The sequence below is a fragment of the Staurois parvus genome, unplaced genomic scaffold, assembly GCF_062004578.1.
Source record: "Staurois parvus isolate SC_StPar_1 unplaced genomic scaffold, SC_StPar_1.0 ptg000885l, whole genome shotgun sequence".
In the NCBI taxonomy this organism is placed as follows: domain Eukaryota; kingdom Metazoa; phylum Chordata; class Amphibia; order Anura; family Ranidae; genus Staurois; species Staurois parvus.
The window spans coordinates 1923174-1946340 of record NW_028318681.1 but is presented as its reverse complement, the minus strand read 5'-3'; the positions used below and the strand labels follow the sequence as shown (position 1 = coordinate 1946340).

At 40.5% G+C, this 23167-nt stretch overlaps 1 protein-coding gene, 1 long non-coding RNA gene and 1 pseudogene across 18 annotated transcripts in view; 2 read left to right on the top strand and 1 right to left on the bottom strand.

Annotated features, from left to right (window-relative positions):
• Nucleotides 1-23167, bottom strand: part of LOC149442481 (uncharacterized) — an 876277-nt gene that overhangs the window by 533810 nt on the left and 319300 nt on the right. The window lies entirely within an intron of this gene.
• LOC149442485 (ras GTPase-activating-like protein IQGAP1) lies at nucleotides 545-10397 on the top strand. The gene is made up of 5 exons (XM_089656069.1): nucleotides 545-571; nucleotides 906-1072; nucleotides 1367-1483; nucleotides 5153-5261; nucleotides 9912-10397. Exons 1-5 carry the CDS (start codon nucleotides 545-547, stop codon nucleotides 10023-10025), a joined length of 534 nt encoding a protein of 177 aa, XP_089512195.1. The 3' UTR covers nucleotides 10026-10397.
• LOC149442484 (uncharacterized) lies at nucleotides 14177-15608 on the top strand (annotated as a pseudogene).

Below are 23167 nucleotides of genomic sequence, written 5' to 3'. Positions count from 1 at the left end.
GAATACATCTCGGCCTAAATTTATGAAGAACAATTATTTATTTGTAAACTTTTATAACAGAAACAAAGAAAAACGTGGGATTTTTTTCAAAATTTGTGGTCTTTTTTTGTTAATTTAGCAAAAAATAAAAACCCCAGCGGTGATTAAATACCACCAAAAGAAAGCTCTAGTTGTGTGAAGAAAATGATAACATTTTAGTTTGGGTAAAATGTTGTATGACCGCGCAATTGTCATTCAAAGTGTGAGAGAGCGCTGAAAATGGCCTGGGCAGGAAGGTGTAAAATTGCTCGGTATTGAAATGGTTAAGAGGGCACTTCAATGCCCACCAATGTATGGAGGCACGTCATAGTGACTGCCAATTTGGTGTTCAGTGGTTAGGTGACCCCCTCACATTGGTTAGGCATGGTCAGTCGTCACAAAGCGGAAGATTGTCACAGGTTCCAACTGAGTTTTCAAACTGCCTTCTTCCCACCTTGCCCTATCACTGCCCTATCACTGATTCAGTGGGCAATGCGCTGACAATTGCAAGCTAGGGGTGGGAATAATGGTTGGGAAAGGGTGGGACCAGCAGGTACAGTTGGCACTAGGAATGTTGGTGGGCAGGCGGCAAGGCTAGTGGGCAACACTACGGTTGATACTGCTTAAACCCTCTAGTCTCCAACTGGTGATGGACCCAGCCCAAAACATGGCTGGCCTCACATAGGAACCACCAGGCTGTGCATTGGGCACCAGGGATATTTACAATGTGAGGAATAGTATATGATCATGTAAGGCACTTAGTGCAGAAGATAAACCAGAAATTTTATGTTTAAAACGAAAAAGGCAGAAAACTTTACTGAACATGTATGCAATAAATAAATCTGTCCTGAATTTTAATTAAAAGCTTGCTGTGCTTTCTACTTCAGGAGATTTGTAATCAAAGGCGATACCGACAAAGGAGAAAGGCTGAACTGGTGAAGCTGCAGCAGACTCATTCTGCTCTGAACTCCAAGGCTCTGTTTTATGAAGAACAAGTAGACTATTACAAGAGTTACATCAAGACTTGCCTGGACAACCTGGCAAGCAAGGGCAAGTGAGTACCAAAGATATTCTTTCTGTGATTTGGGCGGGCTTGGTTTGACTTGTGTTTTCAACACAAATAGACTTATTTTTTTTAATTATATTTAAAAAGTGATGTTTCGTTACCAATATCAAGCAATCAGATTTTAGAATTGGTCACTTTCAGAACTTAGATGATTTGAAATTTGGTTGCTGCTGACTGCTTTTTTTTTTTTGCTTTTTAAATATTAGATACTTTCTCCTTTTCTATAAAAAAAAACACAGAATTGGGAAACATTCAGTTTATTTTTTTATTTCTTAAATTCAGAGTTTCCAAGAAACCAGGAGGGGTGAAAAAGAGCAAGAAGATATCTCTGAAATATACGGCAGCCCGGCTCCATGAGAAAGGTGTGCTACTGGAGATTGAGGATCTACAAGCAAACCAGTAAGTGTATACCAGCCTGAGTGACTTTATACATAAAACCGTGCCCTTCATTCAAAGATATTAGACTGCAAATGGAAGATGTGCACACGTACCCGAACTTCATGCTGACAAGCAATCTACTTGATGTTTTTTTTTATGGAAACTAGAATAAGTTAAATTGCAGAGGGCAGTCCATCCATGGGATAGACATGTGGCAGGACAAAGATTTTGAAGTGGAATATCTGTGTTTTCAAGAGCCACTGAGGCACGTTCCATTGAGAAAAAAACAAAACAAACACTCTCTCCAACCCAGTTGGTGCACTAACGAAGTACTTTGAGCCCGGGTTCACACTGATGCAGTGCGGGATTTGCACTGGTTTGTGTGCAAATTCTACACCTCATCATATTCGCACCCCGTTCATACAAAACGCTGTGGGTGTGTATGGTAACAGCACCCCGAAATCGGTTTGCAAAACATGGTGAGATGTGCAGAATCAGATTGCATAGGTGTGAATACCCATGAAATCCAATTCTAGTGCGAACAAAAAAAAAGGGTCCTGCAGCTTGCCCAGGAATGCAGTGCGGTTTCTGTGTGAATCACATGTGATATACCACACCGCATAAGTGTGAGGGCTCAAGGGGAAAAGTAAAGGACCAGTCTGTCTTGAGTATGTTTTTCATCAATCACTATAATGTAACTTTTATGCAGTTAATGCAAAAATACTTTATTAGCCAAAAGGGTTTTTTTTAGCATTGCCTCTTCCAATAAAAAGCAGTTGTAAGAAAACTGTAGCTGTCTTTATTAGGCCAGCCTCTGTATTTGTCAGTCTTTTTTGAAGTCCCTTGTTCATCTATCATCTCCCTGCTGCTATGCTGTTGACTGTACCTTACCCTGCCCGACATTCCAAAATACACTGACTAAAAAGCATGCGGGAGGTATAAGTGAAAATAAGTATCATACATAAGACTGTTAGCAGTTTGATTTTGTACTATTGGGCAATTACTGAGTAGTTCCATTTCCTTATGCCCGGTCAAACCGGTGCGATTTCAGGTGCAATTTGTGAATTGAAATCGCATCTAATGAATGTGAATTTCAGTGTCTTAACATGTGCGATTTGCTACAGCGTGATTTCTAAAGTAGTTCTTGCATTACCTTTTCTTCAGTTTTGTTGCAATTTCACATACATAGAATATAATGGAAATCACACTGCAAATTGCAAGAAATTGCTGAAAATCTTTACAAGTAGCAATAAAGTCTTCAGAAATCAGACCTGAAATTACACACAAATCGCACGATTTTAAATTGCAGTGGTGTGATTAGAAAGTATTCAGACTCTCATTTACTTTTCTCAATTTTGTCATGTTGCAACCTGATACTACAGTTTAAATAATTTTTTTCATTAATCTACACTCAGTACCCCATAATAACAAAATGAAAACAGGATTTTAGAAATGTCTGTGAATTTATTAAAAATAAAAAACTGAAATATCACATTGGCATAAGTATTCAGACCCTTTGCAGCAACACTTGAAATTTAGCTCAGGTGCCTCCCATTTCTCTTGATCATTGCTGAGATGTTTCTACACCTTGATTGGAGTCCACCTGTGGTAAGATGAATTGATTAGATGTGATTTGGAAAGGCACACACCTCTCTATAATGCAGGCCATAGACGGGTCGAAAATCGGCCGATTTTTCAGCCGAAAAAAGAAAAAAAATCAGCCGATTTTCACACCGTTAGTGGGTTAATTGGTCGGCCATTTTTCGGGGTTTTGGCACTTTTTTTATCGGTAAAGTTAGGAAAAAATCAGCCGATTTTCCCGGCAATGATGGGCAAATCGGCCGATTGTTTTACCAATAAAAAATCTGCACATGAGCCGTGACCTGCAAGAAGAAGAAAAAATAAGAAAAAGAAGAATTCCAGTCCGCTATTATATTTTATATGAAAAGTATTGCGGTTGCAACAATGTATCTATTTGTATCCGAATAAAAAACAGCTGTATCCGAAATGGATACATTGTTGCAACCGCAATATGTTTTCATGTCAAATATAATAGCTGTGCTCTCTGCAAGGAACAGAAATAATTAAATGCCGGCCGTAGACGGGACGAAAATCGGCCGATTTTTTTATTTTTTACCATTGGTGGTAACGGCGGCCTATTAAACGACCGATTTTTCGTTTTTTTAAAAATGGCCGGTTTTCGACCCGTCTATGGCCTGCATAAGGAGGGTGGTGCGGCTGCGGATCCGCACGAAAATCCGTGCAGCTGTACCACCCGCACTGAGGAATGCGGACCCGGGGGCTGGTGCCATTAGTTCTAATGGCACGCTGCCCGCACTGGAAGACGCAGCCGTAATGCGAACCGAGGCTCCCATGCGGGCTGTGTATTCAGAAGAAGTGCAGGGACTTCCCTGCATGTCACAGGAGTCCATTCAAATGAATTGGCTCTTGTGCCCGCGCAAAACGAAGCCCGCACGGCTGCATATATGTGAACCGGGGGTAAAAGGCCTCACAGTTTACAATGCATACTGTATCAGAAAAAAAAGCCATGATTCAAAGAAACGGTCTGTAGAGCTCCGGGATAGGACTATTGCAAGGCACAGATCTGGGGAAGGCGATAAATCATTTCTGCTGCGCTGAAGGTTGCCAAGAGCACAGAGGCCTCCATAATTCTGAATTGAAAGAAGTTTGGCACAGCCAGGACTCTTCAATGATCTGGTTGCCCGGCCAAACTGAGCAATCGGGGAAGAAGGACTTCTGTAAGAGAGGTGACCAAGAACCTGATGGTCACTCTGATTGCTCTCCAGAGATCCCATTACTGCAGCCTTCCACTGATCTGGGCTTTATGGCAGAGTGTCTAGACGGAAGCCCCTTCTTCCACACTAAAATTACACTTCATTACTCTGTTAACTAGGGTCCTGTTTCTCTCTTGTTTACACACCTAGCCCATTCTGCTAGTGTTGTCTTGTGTATCTACCCACTGGATTTCAGCCATTTGTGTTATGAGAGGATTGCCCTGTGTACCTCCCTTCCCTTGAACAATTCCCTTCCCCTTTAACCCACAGCTGCTTCCCCTCTGGGTGCTGGGATTGCATCACTTCTCAAGCCTGTCTTTTGCTCACCTTCCTTCTTGTATTTCACCAGATCAACAAAATGTTTCCTAATAAGCATAAGTTAGTATACATTTCACCTTTTACATTAAAAATTAAGTTTACTCTCCTGAGATAACAAGACAGGGAAGCAGAAATTCCAGATTTTGTGTAATGCAAGCCACACACAGGTCGAATTCTGTAAGAATTTTCTTTCGAAAATTGGAACGAAGAATTTTCATTCGAATTTCGCACCATTAGTTTCTAATCATTGATGGAAGAATCATGCGAGAAACTTAATCGAAAAAGAAGCATGAGCTGTGGCCTGGAAAGAAAAGAAGATTCCCAGCCACGAAAATTCTTTTCTTTAGCAACTTGAGGTGAAATTGAAGGCTTGGTTGGTCAAATTTCAAAATCACTGGTGGCACCATTGGATTACAAAATGCACAAAATTTCCGATTTTCTAAAGAAGGTGCAGAATTTCATTGCTGGTTTCAGTGTTGAAGATGAATTTCTTTTTTTTTATCTCATGCTGTATATATGTGTTGCAACACTGTCTGTCTGACACACCCCTCACACTTGTCATCTGTTGTCTATGCAGATTTAAAAATGTGATCTTTGAAATATCTCCTATGGAAGAAGTTGGTGATTTTGAAGTGAAAGCCAAGTTCATGGGTGTTCAAATGGAAACATATATGTTGCATTATCAGGTAATCTCATTGGAGTTTTGTTAACCCATTATCTGTACTATTTGCTCATGGTCTGCCAAAAAATGAAAGACTGCACATTTCCAATATAGCAGAGAGATGTCTAGGTTATTATAACTCTGAAGTTACGATTCATGTGCTTACTGAAAAATTAAACCAGACTTAATTGCTTTTTTTTCTTTTTTAAATTAAGTCGCAATACTACTATATAACTTTTATAAAGATAAATTATGATTTATAGAAAGGGGAAGGGACACTTTTCATGCCTTTACTATTCATTACTGCATGCCTGTATGTGTGTAGAGGTAAGAAAGATCATTCATTTGATATGGGCTGCCAAAGCACCATAGCAGACCTTTGTAATGCACATGCAACGGTTTTTTTTTTTTTTAATTTGCAGCACACCACAGGACCCTAATAACATTTGTGCACTGTAGCACCTAAAATGTAGGTCTTTTATGCATTGGGAATGTGCATTTCAAATTTAAAATGTGTTTTACCGCAAAGCAAAGATGTGAATCTTTGAAAGTGTTTTTTTTTCTCCTCACAAGAATGACCATTGAAGTGTTTGTGTAGGGGTAGTGTGAAAATATATATTATTTTCTTAAAGTGATTTTAAAGATAAGTTTCTCTATTTTATTTTTAAATCAAAAAACTTGTTATACTTACCTGCTCTGTGCAATGCCTTTGCACAGAGTAGCCCCAACCATCCTCTTCTCAGGTCCCCCGCCGACGCTCCTGGTCCCTCTCTCCTGCCAAGTGCCTGCATGACAGCAGTGAGAGCCGAAGGCTTCCAATGCTTTCTCAGGTGTAGGGAAATATCGGCTGAAGCCTATGCTTCTTTCATCTACTTCTGCCCCCAGGCCCACTTAGGCAGTCCACAAACTCTATTTAAAAAGTTTCAGTATGAAGATGCAGCAAGCACTTTGGGGGGGGGGTTGATTGTGAACCCCAGGGGTCCTTGGGTAGTTTGTGTCTCAGGAATTCAGGTTCAGAGAATGCCTCTTTCTACTCACAGGCTAATCCTTTTTTCCTGTGGCACCCCCTTCCCCTATATGGTTTTGCTCACTGGAGAGCCACTATTCCTGGGGCTACTGTCTTGCCCTTCAAAACAGTTTGGGCATCATCTGCTGCCACGTCTTCAACAAGAAGGAGTAGGGAGTCCTTTCTGCGTGAAGGAAAATAGTCTGGTTCTTTCACTGCAGCAGGTATCCTCTGAAAAGAACAGAGTATATCCTGATGACTTTGTGAGACCTGTGCACCTGCAGATAGGTCCCCTTCCTTTGACTGATCATCAGCTTCTTAAGAAAGGTTCTTCAGATGCTTTGTTTTGTTCTGCCCTCAATGTATTGCTTTTAGCTGTACTACAAAGATATCTGTCCCTTGCTCCATGATGTCTGATACTTCTCTAGATCTGAAGGATCGGGGGCTTTCCTTTTTTTTTTTTTTTTCTCCTCCATATCTTTATTTAACAATAAAACAGAGTACAGAGATCATACACAACAATGGTAAAAAGAAAAGTATACAGGGATTTCCGTGTACAACATCATAATTATAATGTCCATAATACAAATAGTAGACTTTGTAAAACACAGCAAATAAAATTATGAGCTTATTTAATCCCCCGGCTCAGCAGAAAAATAAAACATGGCACCTGCCCTGGTCTATAACTGGCTTATGAAGCAAGGACTAAGTGAACCGGGCAACGCATATCCGTAATAAAGGAAAAATGGTTCAAAAATCAACTCGCCAGCCAGCTTGCTCAGCAGAGCTGTACAGACTGAAGAGAGGAAATCCGATACCATATGTGCCATGTTACACGTGGCTCTCTGCACTCATTAACATTTTTAAAAATGGGTGGGGGTAAACTCACCTGAACAGCGTGGGAAAGGATACAATAGCGTGGGAAAGGATAGATGCCGTGCTCTTACTTTCGGGTCCCATAAGACAAGTTGTGTTCTGCTAACATTACAGGGTTTAGATCCAAGTTTAGTAGGGCTGAATAATCAGAGCAGACATTTTTTTCAAACATGTATCTCTTGTGCTCTCTGTTGCAACCAAGTCTTCCATTTCATTGATTTCCCTGATTTTTGCTAGCCATACAACATTCAAGGAGGCATACCATTGTTTCCTTGGGAGCTTTCATAGATCCAGCGCTTGAGGTCAGGGATAGACAAGGCAGTTTCTCAACAGGATCCTCTGAAATGTAACAACAGCACCTGTGCATGCCAGGGAGCATGTATGAGCGCCAGTGGTCCCCTTCTCACCAGTATATGGGGCTATGCTTTCGATTCCATTTCCTGCCTACCCTTGTGGGGGGTGCCTTCTCTTCAGTCAAACCCTTGAGTCACATTGACTTTGTGGAATCTATCCCTTGGATTCTCTGGTCTCACTCTTTTTCACACCCGATGGCTGTTTGTTTTTGCTGCTCAAGTTTTCCCTGGTAAGTGTCACATAGCCAGTTTGGTTGTCTAGCCAGACCTCCTCTTTAATGCATGACTTTGTGTCGTTTTGATTCTAGACAGCTTAGTCCTTCCCATGAAGATTGGCTAGTCTTTCTCACCTGGACCTGGTTTGTCCTAATTACTTCTTGGGACTTTTTCCTTCCAGGGTTTGTCCCCATTTTCTGTTGATCACATCCAGTTGTGTTTTTATTTTCTTTTGTTACTATAGTTGTTCCATCTGTTTTAGTGGGTAGTGGTTGATCAGCTTTTAGATCCATGTTTAGCATTCCTTTCTGTTTGGTGCAACTCTCTGGCAGTGATCTCCAAACTGTGGCCCTTTGCTTGCCTTTATCTGGCCCTTGGGGCACTATTCCACCAACTGAAACCAATGATGGAGCACCATTCCCCCTACTGACACCATCAATGGGGCACTGTTCTTTTTGTTATCAACAATGTGGCACTATTCCTCCTATTAACCACTTGTCCTCCAGAGGATTTACCCCACTTAATGACCAGGCCTCTTTTTGCTACTCGGCGCTGCACTAATTCAACTGATAATTGCGCGGTCATGCAATGCTGCACCCAAACAAAATTTACGTCCTATTTTTCACACAAATAGAGCTTTCTTTCGGTGGTATTTGATCACCTGTGCGCTTTTTATCTTTCACGCTATAAACAAAAAAAGACCAACAATTTTGAAGAAAAACTATATTTTTTACTTTCAGCTATAAAAAATATATAGTAAACTCAAAGTTAGTTATAAATTTAAGCCAAAATGTATTCTTCTACATGTTTTTGGTAAAAAAAAATCCCAATGAGTGTATATTGATTGCTTTGTGTGAAAGTTATAGCGTCTACAAACTATGGTATAGATACTGCAATTTACGCCATTTTTTTGCTATACAGCGCTGCGCTAGTTTAACGGACAATTGTGCGGTCATGCAATCGATACATAAATGAAATTTATGTCCTTTTTTTCACACAAATAGAGCTTTCTTTCGGTGGTATTTGATCGCCTGTGCGGGTTTTTATTTTTTGCGCTATAAAAAAAAAAAAGCTGACAATTTTGAGAAAAAAAAACAATATTCTAGAGTTACTGCAGCCCTGCTCTCTGTCAGTGATTGCCGCTAATCGGCGGGACACAGCCGGTAACTGACACCCGTGGCCGTGATCGGCGGGACAGGTAGGGCGGTGGCGCGCCCCCTACCTGTTTTGCAAACACGTTTTAAACGTGGTTTTGCCCAGCCATGCCGCCCTGCCAACGTATTTCTACAGTGGCTGGGCGGCATGTGGTTAAAGCCAATGATAGGGCACTGTTGCCAGGGCATTTTCTACTCCCACTGGCCACAGTCCAGCACCCCTAAAGGCGGAAGGACAGCAACCTGGCCCTTTGCTTAAAAAGTTTGGAGACCCCTGGTCTTGAGCATCAGGCTGATTCTGTGTCCTTCCTTGGTTGTCTGGCAGGTTACTCTATCGGGTAAGAGGCTTAGCCTAATCAAGTGTCAGATGTTGGTCCTTCAAGCATCTCTTCCCCAGTCCTGTTGGGCTTGTTAGAGGTTGTTCCTCTGTAGCACACCACATTTGGGTGTCCCAGCAGCATCTAAATTGTGTGTCTCTCAATGGGCAAGAAAAGAAGTAGGAATGCAGAGTATCTAGCAGCCAATTGAGGGACACAGGTCCTACCATTCTGTGTTAATGTTCAGGTACTGCTTGCTACCATCTGAGGCATGCTTTTGTAGATGAAGGGTTATCATGAGGTTGGTTTACAATTTGTTGGTTTTCCAATGTTTAATCTTCCTGCGGATAATAGTAGAACCTGACAGCATCTGAATTTCTGTGTTCATCAATCAATTCCAAGAAATAGATTTTAGCAGTTTGCAAAAAGATCATATTAACAAGAGAAGAGAACAGAAATGTAGAACTGAAGGGTTTTTTTTTTTATATATATATAGTTTGCAGAGATTTCCACACCATTCTACCAGTGGGCTCAACTATTGCTAGTTTTGTTACTGACAATGATACCCTGTAACATAGCTCAATGAATGTGCCAGTACGTGTCCAGATCATCCATGTAAAGGTCTGCGTGTGTATCCTAAATTTGTATGAAAACAAGACATGTATTATGTGTTCTCCAATCAACTTTGCAGATTGAATGCAGGCTTTTATACCAAGTGTTCACCTTCCTGATTTTCCCCATTTGCACTTTCAGGACCTTCTCCAGCTGCAGTATGAGGGTGTTGCGGTTATGAAGATGATTGACCGAGCAAAGGTCAATGTAAACCTTCTCATCTTCCTTCTAAACAAGAAGTTCTATGGAAAGTAAAGTCAGAAGAGCCTTCAGAGCTGGTGGCGCTAGTGGAAGAGGCACCACATTGCCTTCCTGTCATCAATAAAGACACAATGGCTGCAAAACTGCGCAAAATGCTTTTGTACACATTAGGAGCTGTATGCCTACACTCTGCCAGGACTGTATTTTACTCTGTGATGCCATCTGTGGTGACTACAGTGTTAATGAAAATTTCTCTTGGAGGTAACTTAGAATAGAAGAGGACTGTTCTAGCAGAGTCGCAATAACTGCATATTTAGATACATATTATAAAATGTATTGTTTAATGTAGTTTACAGTGATTGTTCTAGTATCTTCCAGGGTCACTATTTGTTGACTGTTTTTAAACATGGAATTGTATGATCCATATTGAATAGTGCAGGCACTTTTTTGCTTTATGGGCTGTGATGTTCTAGGCACAGATATTTTTATACCTAAGGTATCCATATACAGTAGCCTATTTATACATAATCCTTTTTTTTTTCTGTTTAGCCTGTGCTCCCACTGTTCTCAAACGTCTAGTCATTGGCTACTGTTAAACATCAGCTTTTGCTTTTTCTGGTGTAGGCCAAATTGTCATGTAAAATCAGTTGTCAAAACTCTTAGCCAGACGATGGTTTATTTTATTCATGTTCCTTTTCAACACAATGATGATGATTGCACTATTCCTTGTAATGGAATATATCCAGTTCTAAGGATTTCCTTTGGCTACCTGTACCTCATATACTAATTTGTGTTCTATGAAAGTGTTGCCAAACTGGAATGTAACTCCAGGCAATGTTCTTTCTGAAAGCTGAACTGGTGCATGTTTTCATTTTGGTTTACCTTCAATGCATTCCTTACTTTCTTGCCCCCTAACCACAAATGCAAAAAAAAAAATGGAATTTTGTGCAGAGTGGCCACCCTGGAGTAGTAAAACTGCTATAGGGTGGCTGGGAAGTGGTTATTCCTTTTTTTTTTTTTTTTTTTTTAAATACACCACTTAGAATTCTCATTTTACCCTACAATGAAAGGTGCAATTAGGTTGGTTAAACCCCAGTGTGGTTGTATGAGTGCATGTAACTACAAACGTGGTTGTAAGCTCAGCTGGAACAGCGGTTAACTAGGTGGCAAGCCACTGATCTGCGGTGCCTTGAAAAAGTATTTTTACCCCTTGAAATTTTCCACATAATTTTCATCATGACCAAAAACGAAATGTATTTTTCACATAAAATCCCAATAAAATACATTTAAGTTTTTGGCTGTAAAATGACACAAATGTGGAAAATTTCAAGGGGAATGAAGACTTTTTCAAGGCACTGTATGTAAAATGTTTTAGAATACACTGATAATATAAACAAAAGGAAATAATAGAATTTTTCTAATTAAGTGAATGTGACTTTTTCATTATAAACCTTCCCACTTGCATCTTTTGTATTTTACCTGGATCAGATGTGCATTGATTGTGTAGCTTCATGGTGTCATTTGTTGCCACATATGCACACACTATAGTAGAGTTAGTGCCGGTTCACATACAGTTGTGTTCAAAATAATAGCAGTCAGACATCACTAACCTGATCAATCACTGTTTTTGGTAGAAATGATATTTCTACATGGCAAATAATTTACTAGCAGGTGTAGTAGAGTAATAGAAATCCAACAGACCCAACAGTCATGACATGCATGCTGCTGATTCTGTGTAACTGAATCACTAATTGAAAGGGGCATTTTCAAAATAATAGCAGTGTGGAGTTCTATTAGTGAGGTCATTCATTCTTTGAAAAACAGGTGGCAGTTATTGCCCTTATTTAAGGAAGGAAGGCAGCAAATGTACATGCTGGTTACAGTGCATTTCTCTCTGAAATTCTGAGGAAAATGGGTCGTTCCAGACATTTTCCTTGATTAAAAAGTTGATTGGAGAGGGGAAAACATATAAAGAAGTGCAGAAAATGATAGGCTGCTCAGCTAAAATGATCGCAAATGCTTTAAAATGGCAACCAAAACCTGAAAGTCGTGGAAGAAAGCAAAAAACTACCATTCAAATGGATAGAATAGTCAAAATGGCAAGGACTCAGCCAACAATCAGCTCCAGGAAGATCAAAGAAGGTCTAAAGTTACCTGTGAGTACTGTTACAATTAGAAGACGCCTATGTGAAGCCAAGCTATCTGCAAGAAGCCCCTGCAAAGTCCCACTGTTGAAAAAAAAGACGCGCTGAAGAGGCTACAATTTGCCAAAGAGCACATTGACTGGCCTAAAGAGAAATGGCGCAACATTTTGTGGACTAATGAAAGTAAGATTGTTCTTTTTGGGTCTAGTGGCCGGAGACAGTTTGTCAGACGACCCCCAAACACTGAATTCAAGCCACAGTACACTGTGAAGAGAGTGAAGCATGGTGGTGCAAGCATCATGATATGGGGATGTTTCTCATACTACGGTGTTGGGCCTATTTATCGCATACCAGGGATCATGGATCAGTTTGAATACATCAGAATACTTGAAGAGGTCATGCTGCCTTATGCTGAAGAGGAAATGCCCTTGAAATGGGTGTTCCAACAAGACAACGACCCCAAACACACCAGTATACGTGCAACATCTTGGTTCCAGACCAACAAGAGTGACGTTATGGAGTGGTCAGCCCAATCCCCGGATCTTAATCCAATAGAAAACTTGTGGGGTGACATTAAAAATGCAGTTTCTGAGGCAAAACCAAGAAATAGAGAAGAACTGTGGAATGTAGTCCAATCATCCTGGGCTGGAATACCTGTTCACAGGTGCCAGAAGTTGGTTGACTCCATGCAACACAGATGTACAGCAGTTCTCAGAAACAGTGTTTATACAACTAAATATTCATTAAGTGATTCAAAGGAAAGCAAAATCGTCAAACATTTTTCATTTTATATAGTGAATGCTTGAGTTTGTAAAGAAGAACACAAACACTGCTATTTTTTTGAACAGTCTAATATTCACTTTTCTTCAATTTTTTTTAGAGGAACAACACAAATTTGATATTTTTCTTCATGTTTTGATTTGGAATAGAATGTGTAGTGTTCCCAATGCATTTGTGTGTATGGAAATAAAAGCTATTAGAAGGATTTTGAGCTTTATTCACTTTTTTCAACACACTGCTATTATTTTGAACACAACTGTATATATGGATTGCATGTGGTTTGAACCGCATCCAATCCGCATGACATGTGAAAAAACATTGCTTCCTATTGTGCCTGTTCACATATGTCCAATGCGGATTCAGTGCGGTGTGGAAAAGTCCGTTCCGATTTCTGAGCAGTGCCTGCAGGTGCAGATTACAGGCTATTACCTTCTGGGGAACCATTTCTAAGCCACAGATGGGCGAATAGGATAAGATCCTGAGCTAATCCTGTCCTGAACCTGATGTAAACCTGACATGAACCGCTGAACAACTACTGTGTCAATTAGCAGTGAAACCTGAGCTTCAATCCGCTCTACACGTGTGAATCAGCTCTAAATCTTGACATTTTTGTGTCAGAATTTTCTGTTGTGTTCAAACATGAGGCATGCAGCCTGGCACTGCACCAAATAGTGCATGGCCTCTGTCTGTAACCTGAAAACTGAACCATCCTGTGAAGAAACTATATATCCCACAGTCCCTGGGTATCTCAGTCTGGTGCTGTGCAAAGGAGACCTACACAGTAATTAGATCTGACACAGACACAAGCAGGCAAACCAAACAACAGATCACCATGCCGAAGGATGTGTTTTATCACATTAGCACTTCCACATTTGTGATACAACAGGAATAAAAAAAACGAGGGCTCTAACATATGAGCCTGAAAGCATGGGCATGCGGACGCCATCCCTAATTTAATAAAAAAGAAAAAAAAAAAAAACTTCTCCTCAGGAATAGGTAGGAATTAGGTTAGGGCCCCTTTAAGAAATCTGACAGAGAAAAACGCAAGAAGAGAATAACCACGTGACCTTAGAAAAAGCGGGAAAAATCATGTGACCTGGAACATTCTGGAATTGTTTGGGGCTCATTATATACAGGGCACTTCGTAACAGAATTCTCACAGTTGGTCAGAGTTGGCCAACAGGTTGCAAGGAGCTATAATATTAAGGAGCCGGTTTGTGCTAATTCTGACCATGAAGACCCTCATGAGGCAAGTTTTGGAGCAAGCCAGGAGCAGCGGAGGAGAAGAATGGCTGTGGCGCTGCCTTGATATGGCAGCCGAAGGGGAAGAGGGGAAGGAGCGGGAAGACACAGAACAGGGGTTGGAGAACTCACCGAAGCGCTGTCAGAGGAAGAGCGGCCGAATAGAGCCTGTCACAGAAGAGCGAGTCTCGGCACGGTTCCAGTGGTTGACCAGCATCATCAGCAGGGCAAGAGGAGTCCGGCTGGGCATCGGAAGAAACGGTGGTCGGAAGAGCAAGCCAGCATGAGAGGAGGAAGAGACAGGTTCCTTCGCTGCCAGGAAGAGTAAGTATTCATGGAAGTCGAGCATCCCTCGGAGCTGAAAGTGAGGCTGCGGCCTCCGAAGTGGTTGCTAGGCAACAACCTCAACTGGAGCTGAGTCAGGAAAGCCCGAAGAGAAACGAGCCTGTGCATGCAATACCGACTTTATCCAGTGGTGGCAACAGAGGTCAGCACAGGGATCCAGAAATCGAAACAGCGACATCTTGTGGAAATGATGAGATTAACAGCTTATTAAAAAATATTAGATTTCATTACAACACTTACTAATAATTTAAACAAAAATGTTAATAGTGATAATTTGTTAAAAATAGTAGTCATGCTAATGTGTGGGTTAATAAGGATAGTAATGTTAATATTAATGATAAATTGTCCAGTAATTTAGGTAGCATGAGTATAGAAAAAAATAATACGGGAATGAATATTAATTCGCCAATACCAGAAACATGTTTAAAAGAAGTTTTGCTATGTGAAATATCCCCGCTAGGATATCATTTATCAACGCAATTAAAAGAAAAAATATGGAAAGGAGAATTTGTGGTTATTCTGTCATTGTTACCCTCAGCAAAAGATTTCACAGGCAAAACTGATAGAAAATCCGACGATGAAGACAGGCGTAGACCAATAGCGAGATCATTTCATAATTGGCTGCAAGCTTTTGCAATATATTCTAGCGTGCTAGGGGAAAAACACCCAGAGCATTGCAGTGGTTTATTCCAACATTTGGAACAAGTTTTAGAGGCCTATAAAAATTTTGGAGGATTAGGATGGTATCATTACGACAAATCTTTCCGGCAAAAACTATCTATATATCCATCACTAAAATGGGGTATGAAGAATGTAGGCTTGTGGCTAAACTTAATATTACCTCAAAAACAGACATTTCAAAAACCACAATCTTCCATCACAGTATTCCCTTATATAAAAGGGATATGGTTACGCATTCAATGAAAGTCAATGTAAGTGGGCAGGGTCATGTAGGTACAAAACACGAATGTTCGCATTGTTCAGGCCCACATTCATTTCTTAAAGGTTTCAAAAGAAACATGGCTTTTCAAGGACAAAAGAGAGAATGTATCAAAAGGCAGCACACCAGTGAATTTGGAAAACATGCGTCAAAGTTGGAAATATATCCAAACAAGGAGACAGTTAAGTTTTTAAACGGATGGTTTTTTGAATGGTTTTTGTTACCAATATTTTCAGGTTATGGATGTAATATTGTTGATAATTTAAAGTCGGTAGATCAATTTCACATTGTTAGAAAAAAATTAGAAACAGAAATAAAAGAAGGACGCCTGGCTGGTCCTTTTAACCTCTTCACACTGGCCGAACGCAAATGTGCGGCCTCCCGGCGTCTGGGCCTAGACGCCGAGCGGTCGCACATTTGCATTCTATTAAAAAAGGACATATGTGACGAGAGCGCACACCCTGCCGTGCTCCCAGCACACATGTCCGATACTCACGGAAAGGTCCCGATCTCCTCTTTCGATTGGGACCTTTCCCGATCATGTGACCGCCGCATCACAGCGGTCACATGACCCTGAACCCCGCCTCCCGGCTTCTGAAACTCTTAAAAGGGCCGGGAGGCGCCGGCGCAAAGGGGTTAAGGAACCACCTTTTCATAATTTTAGGATATCGCCACTGGGTAATATTCCTAAATAAGAACCGAATACGTATCGGCTTATTCACCACCTATCATTCCCAAAAGGCTTTTCTTTAAACGACAAAATAGATGAAGGATCAGCATCATGTTGCACGTTTGAAGGAGCCATTCATAAAATAAGAAAGTTTGGAAAAGGAGCATTGCTAGCCAAGGCAGATATAAAGGCAGCATTTAGGCTATTACCTATTAACCCAGAAGCATTTAACTCATTGGGTATCCATTATGAAGGTCAACTTTACTACGATAGATGTTTACCAATGGGTTGTTCACTGTCTTGTGCGTATTTCGAAACATTTTCAAAATTCTTACAATGGGCTATTGAAAAAGAATCAGGCCAGAATGGGAGAACTCATTATCTGGATGATTTTTTGTTTATAGGCCCAGCATTTTCGACAATATGTGTAGACATGCTGCAAATGTTCAGTAAGGTAACGCAGCATTTCGGTATACCATTAGCAAATGAAAACGATTTATCCAACCACAAAATTGGAATTTTTAGGAATACTGATAGACACAGAAAAATTTGAATTTCGACTGCCAAGAGGAAAAAATTGACAACAATAAGAGGGTAAAAAAAAGTATTATTAATAGAATTACAGTCATTATTAGGCCTACTGGCATTTGCATCCAGAATAATGCCAGTGGGAAAAATATTTTCGTGTACGCTTTATTTAGCGATTTCGGGTTTAAATCTCCTTTCTCACATGTAAGATTAACCTGTGAATTAAAGGAGGATTTAGTAGTGTGGTTAAAATTTTTTGAGGAATATAAAGGTTGTTCGTTTTTTCAGGATGAATTTATCTTTGCAACGGATTTTGAATTGTTCACTGATTCAGCTGGCTCATTTGGTTTTGCGGAAATATGGAAATCACATTGGAGTTGTGGTAAATGGCCATCAAAATGGATTCGAATGAATGCAACAAAGAACATACCGTATTTTCCGGCATATAAGACGACTTTTTACCCCATGGAAATCTTCTACAAAGTTGGGGGTCGTCTTATATGCCGGGTGTTGTGTTGAATCCATACCGGTACTTCCGAGCTGACGCTTCTGCGCATGTCTTCGGTAGCAGTAGACGATCGCCGATCACCATTCATAGCAGAACTGCATGAAACTTCAACAAGGTCGGATGCAGCAGTTGAGTGCTCGATTGAGCTGGACTGAAACTGTGACATGCAGAAAAGGGATACACATCGGCTAGCAGCAAGATGAGTATGCCCATGAAGATGTGTATCCCTGACGCTTCTGCGCATGTCACAGTTTCAGTCACAATCAATCGAGCACTCAACTGCTGCATCCGACCTTGTTGAATTGACCCCTTCATGGCAATATCTTAATGAAATACGGTAATTAGCTAAGCATTATAATCATAATAATAATGTCTTCACTGTGGCAGTTCTGTGCAAACTACGGTACCGCTCGGATCATCTTGGAGACAGGGAGGGCTGGGCAGGGAGAGCTGACCCACCCAATCCAAGCAGGCTTTGTATGCAGTGTGCACAAAAAATACATCGCTTGCCGTGATTTGTTGGTTGTTGTATACTGGGTTGGATTGGCGATTCTGAGGGAAGGCAGGGGGAAGCAGGAGCATCTGCACTTCAACCAATTCGAATGTTGGAACAGCGCATCTCTAATGAAGTTTGGTGTGCATCTTATATGTGGTGAAAAAACAGAGTCTATCTGGTGAGCAGATACATGTGGTGGTGAATACAGTACAGCACCAGTATCTGTACCGGTTCATACAGTACAGCACCAGTATCTGTACCGGTTCATACAGTACAGCACCAGTATCTGTACCGGTTCATACAGTACAGCACCAGTATCTGTACCGGTTCATACAGTACAGCACCAGTATCTGTACCGGTTCATACAGTACAGCACCAGTATCTGTACCGGTTCATACAGTACAGCACCAGTATCTGTACCGGTTCATACAGTACAGCACCAGTACATACAGTACAGTATACAAATGGATAACAGTCAAGACCCCATCATGGCTCCACCAGCAAGAAGAAAGAAATATGAAGCCAGTTTCAAACTTAAAGTTGTAAACTTTGCCATGGAACAGAATAACTGTGCTGCTGCAAGACAATATGGAGTAACAGAAAAGATGGTTCGGGACTGGAAAGCAAATGAAAAAGCATTAAAGTGTATGCCAAGGGGTAAGTGTGCATTAAGAAGAGGCACCCCACATTGGCCAGAACTCGAAAAACATGTAGCAGACATGGTGAATAAGCATCGCCAAAACGGTTATATAGTGACCCGAAATAAAATACGTTTGTTTGCACTTCAGTGGGCCAAATCTAACCCAGATCACAGCAACAGATTTAAGGCCACTGTATCCTGGTGTACTAGATTCTTGGAAAGGCATAATATGACACTTAGGCAAAAGATGAAAATTGCACAAGAATTACCTGCAGATCTTGATGCCAAAGTAAATAGTTTCCATCGATACGTAATACAACAGCGCAATAAACATGGCTATGCGTTAAGTAGTATCGGAAATATGGATGAAACTCCAATGAATTTTGATATGGTTGGAAATAAAGCTGTCCATCCAAAAGGTGAAAAAACAATTTTAATTAAAAACAACAGGACATGAGAAGTCCAGTTTTACAGTGGTACTAGCATGCACAGCTGATGGTGCCAAACTGAGACCAACGATTATTTTTAAAAGAAAAACAATGCCGAAACTCAAGTTCCCTGTTGGTTGTTTTGTACACGTGAATGAAAAAGGCTGGATGGATGAAGAAGGGGTAAAGCTATGGCTTGATAATGTATGGAGCAGGCGACCAGGTGGACTTATTCAAAAACGTAGTCTACTGGTGTGGGATATGTTCAGGGCTCATTTAACTCCCAGCACCAAGCAAAGGCTTGCAAGAATAAACACAGATGCGGCAGTTATTCCTGCAGGATTGACATCGTTGGTACAGCCACTGGATGTGTGCCTAAACAAGCCATTTAAAGATCGCATTTGAGAACAGTGGAATGAGTGGATGGTTAGCGGCGGAAAGTCATTCACAAAAGGAGGAAACATGCGGGCTCCACAGCTGGATGTTTTGTGCAAGTTTGTCATAAAAGCCTGGAATGATATTGATGCAGAAACAGTAATCAAGTCTTTCAAGAAGTGTGGCATATCAAATTCATTAGATGGTATGGAGGATGACTACTTGTGGCAAGATGAAGAGGAAGCCGAAGCTGAGACCACACCATCTGATACGGAATTAGATCCATACGATGACTGCCTTACAAATGTATCACAAGATGTCATTGATGTACTTATGATATCAGATGACAAACAGGAGGATTTTGAAGGCTTTTAAAGGGAAACTGTCACACCAGCAAAACCTTGCAGTTATGATGGGCGTTGCTGACTCGCCAGGAACTTGCTCTCTCTCTATTGTTTGTTATCTTCCTCCTATCATCATCAGTTCCAGTTTGGTTGACTGCTTAGAAAACAAACAGCATGGCAGCTCCCATGGGTTTATTGTCTTATCCTTCCTTTCAGCTTTAGAGTGAATTAGGAAAAGTTTAATCCACTTGCACTGTTTTATGTTTACATGTTTGATGACAAACAGCCTTTGTTTATAAGTGACAGTTTTCCTGCTAGGTATCTGCATGTCATAAGCATTTGAATTAAAATGACCATATTGAAATCAAATCTGATGTTTTTTAATTTTTATTTGGTGTGCGTTGGAAGAGGGGTAGTCTTCCATGGCGAGTATAGCCCAAACCCTATATTTTAACAGGAAAAGTAGGAGGTCTTCTTATACGCCCAGTCGTCTTATACGCCGGAAAATACGGTAGTTTTGCTAGAACTATTTCCTCTAATAGTAGCGTTGGAATTATGGGGAGAGCACTTTTCCAACAAAAGGCTGTTAGTACAGACAGATAATAAAGGGGTTATGTATGCAGTATATTGTTTATCATCTAGGTCAATTTTGGTGGTAAAATTGCTTAGATATTTAGTTTTGAAATGTTTAAAACTTAATATTTGGATTAAAGCAAGATATGTCCCAGGTAAAGAAAATCAAATAGCTGACGCCTTATCTCGATTCCAGATATCAAGATTCAGACAATTATTTCCAACAGCAGATTTAAAAGGGTTTCGAGTGCCCAGATCACCTGTGCAACCGGATTTAAACGTACTGATAAAGGCCATAAAAAATTCGGTATCCAACAGCACATGGGTTGAATATTCATCTTCATGGAATAAATGGAAGCAGTTTTCCAGAGAATTGGGTTATCAGTTCAATTGCCCATCTGAGAATACAATTCTTTCTTTTTTGTGCTCATTCATGCACATGAATTTTGCTTATAGCCATATAGTTAAAATTCTAGCAGGAGTTTCCTTTTTCCTCAAGTAATTTTCCAGCATGTACATCATTCTTTTCGGTGAAACAAGCGCTCAATGGATATAAAAAACAGCATTATTCTCCAGACACAAGACATCCCATATCTATCGAATTATTAAAAAAGTTATGTAGGATTACCAAAGAAATTTGTTTTTCAGACTCCAAATCTATACTGTTTAACGTGGCATTTATTCTAGCATTTTTTGGAGCATTACGCATATCAGAACTATTGCCCCCAAATAAAAAAAGAAATGTCTGGTCTACTACTACAAAATGTGACGGTTTTGGAAAATGGAATTAGTTTGTTTATTCCATTTTCAAAAACAGATCAGGCTGGAAGAGGAAAATGGATCAATCTTTATACTTACTGTATAATAATAATAATACTTGGGGAGACATGGATATTTGCCCTTTTGTCATGGTAAAAAAGTATTTGAATATTAGACCGGTCAGCCTGGGTCTTTTTCTGGTGCATGCTGATGCATCAGCTGTAAGTCTCAATTTAATGCCATTTTAAACAGCTTCCCGCCCTGCCACTGTATATATACGTGTGCAGGGCGGCACTCAGGCGCAAAACCACGTTTTAAAACGGGTTCCGCGCTCCCGATGTTTTCACCAGCAGGGGGCGCGTGCGCTCCCGCCGACCCGCGGGTGACACCATTCGATCCCGGAGGGATCAATCATTAGATTTCAGCCAGTGATGTCTGGCTGAAATCAGATGATTGGTCCCTGTCCTATCCTGTCCTTTGTTGAAGTTTACACAGGACAGGATATGATGTCATTCTTCTCTGCCTGGACACATTCCGTTCCAGACAGAGAAGAAGACACAGTAAAAATGAGTAAAACAGCACATACCCACAGTTAGAACACACCTAGGACACATTCAACCCCCTGATCGCCCCGCCCCCCCCCACAGTTAACCCCTTCACTGCCCTGTCACCAGTGTCACTGATCAGTGAATCGATTTTTACTCATCACTGTATCAGTGTCGCTGGCGACTTCCGATAGTGTTAGCGTCCCTCCCAGATAGCGCCAGATTGCCCGCCAGTACACCAGTAATCCCGTTTAACCCCTTGATCGCCCCCCCCCCAGTTAACCCCTTCACTGCCCTGTCACCAGTGTCATTGATTACAGTGAACAGATTTTTACTGATCACTGTATTAGTGTCACTGGTGACTTCCGATAGTGTTAGCGCCCCTCCCATATAGCGCCAGTTTGCCCGCTAATGCACGGGATTTTTTTTTACCAAAAACATGTAGCAGAATACATTTTGGCTTAAATTTATGACTAACTTTGAGTTTACGATATATTTTTTATAGCTGAAAGTAGAAAATATTGTTTTTTTTTCAAAATTTTTGTGATTTTTTTGTTTATAGCGCAAAAAATAAAAAGCGCACAGATGATAAAATACCATCAAAAGAAAGCTCTATTTGTGTGAAAAAAAGGACGTAAATTTCGTTTGGGTACAGCATTGCATGACCGCACAATTATTTGAATTAGTGCAGCGCCAAAACAGCAAAAAAAGGCCTGGTCATTAAGGGGGGTAAATCCTCAGGCGCTCAAGTGGTTAAAGAAGGCATTAACAAACTAGGTCTTATACAATTTAAATTCACATCTCATTCGTTTAGAATAGGCGCAGCTACGCAAACTGCAAAAATGGGCTTGGATGATGAAATAATAAAAAAATTAGGTAGATAGGAGTCACAACGTTTCCAATTATATGTTAGACCTAACCTGTCTGTTTATTTCTTCAGGTGATAGAAGATATATATGGATACTGGGACATTCATTTGTCTACTGGGCTTTGAAAAGAGCGGCTCAGCGTTCATATTCAGCTAATTTAACAACGGATCCTGCAAAATCTCTAATTTTATGGAAAGGAATACGTGGTCTTAAATGGTTTAACTTGTTTTTTCATCTTTCTAAGTTGTTTGAAGTTTGGCCTGCACCTCAGATATTAATCATACACCTTGGGGGAAATGCCATAGACAATGAGAAAACTCTAGAACTAATGTTCATGACGTAACGGGACTTACACCGTTGCCACTTACCATCCCCGAATACTACCATTATCTTTTCAGAAGTAGTCCCTAGACTTGTATGGTTAGTTAATCCTCAATTAAAAAAGACGACTAAACAAGTCTATGGAAAAATTCATGCCTCTGATAGGTGGAATTTCATACCATCACACGGATCTAGAAGGAGGAGTTAGTGGCATTTATCGTTCAGACGGTGTGCATCTATCAAACGTAGGTATAGATATCTTTCATTTAGCATTACAAAATAGTATAGAATTGGCCTGCGGCTCTTGGGTAGGCCGGACGTTGTAAATAGTTTGGCTGGTGGGGTCTTATTGATAGAATTATTTCAGATAGCTCGAGTCCTAAAAGACTGAGCAAGTTTATTCCTGGTTGATAATTAAAATGTAAAAGTTTTGAATAAACGATATTGCAAATTTAATTTATGTTGTGTGTAATTACCAATAAAAGTGCCGCAGCCAAAATTTTATGCCAAAAGAAGAAATATTGTGTATGTGTCATTATTTAAATAAGTGTAGTTATTTCGGGGATGAGGAATAACGTGCAGCCTGCATTTCCATGCACAGGACCCTGTGTGACCCAAAACAAGTAGTTGCCTGTCCTAAGGGACAAGTTAGGTGTATGAATACATAGACACAGGAGAACTGATCAGCC

Coding starts and splice junctions, on each gene's coding strand:
- LOC149442485 (XM_089656069.1), top strand. CDS start 545: ATGGTTGGGAAAGGGTGGGACCAGCAG. Junction 572..905: donor GGAAAGGGTGGGACCAGCAG/GTACAGTTGGCA, acceptor TTTCTACTTCAG/GAGATTTGTAATCAAAGGCG. Junction 1,484..5,152: donor GAGGATCTACAAGCAAACCA/GTAAGTGTATAC, acceptor TTGTCTATGCAG/ATTTAAAAATGTGATCTTTG.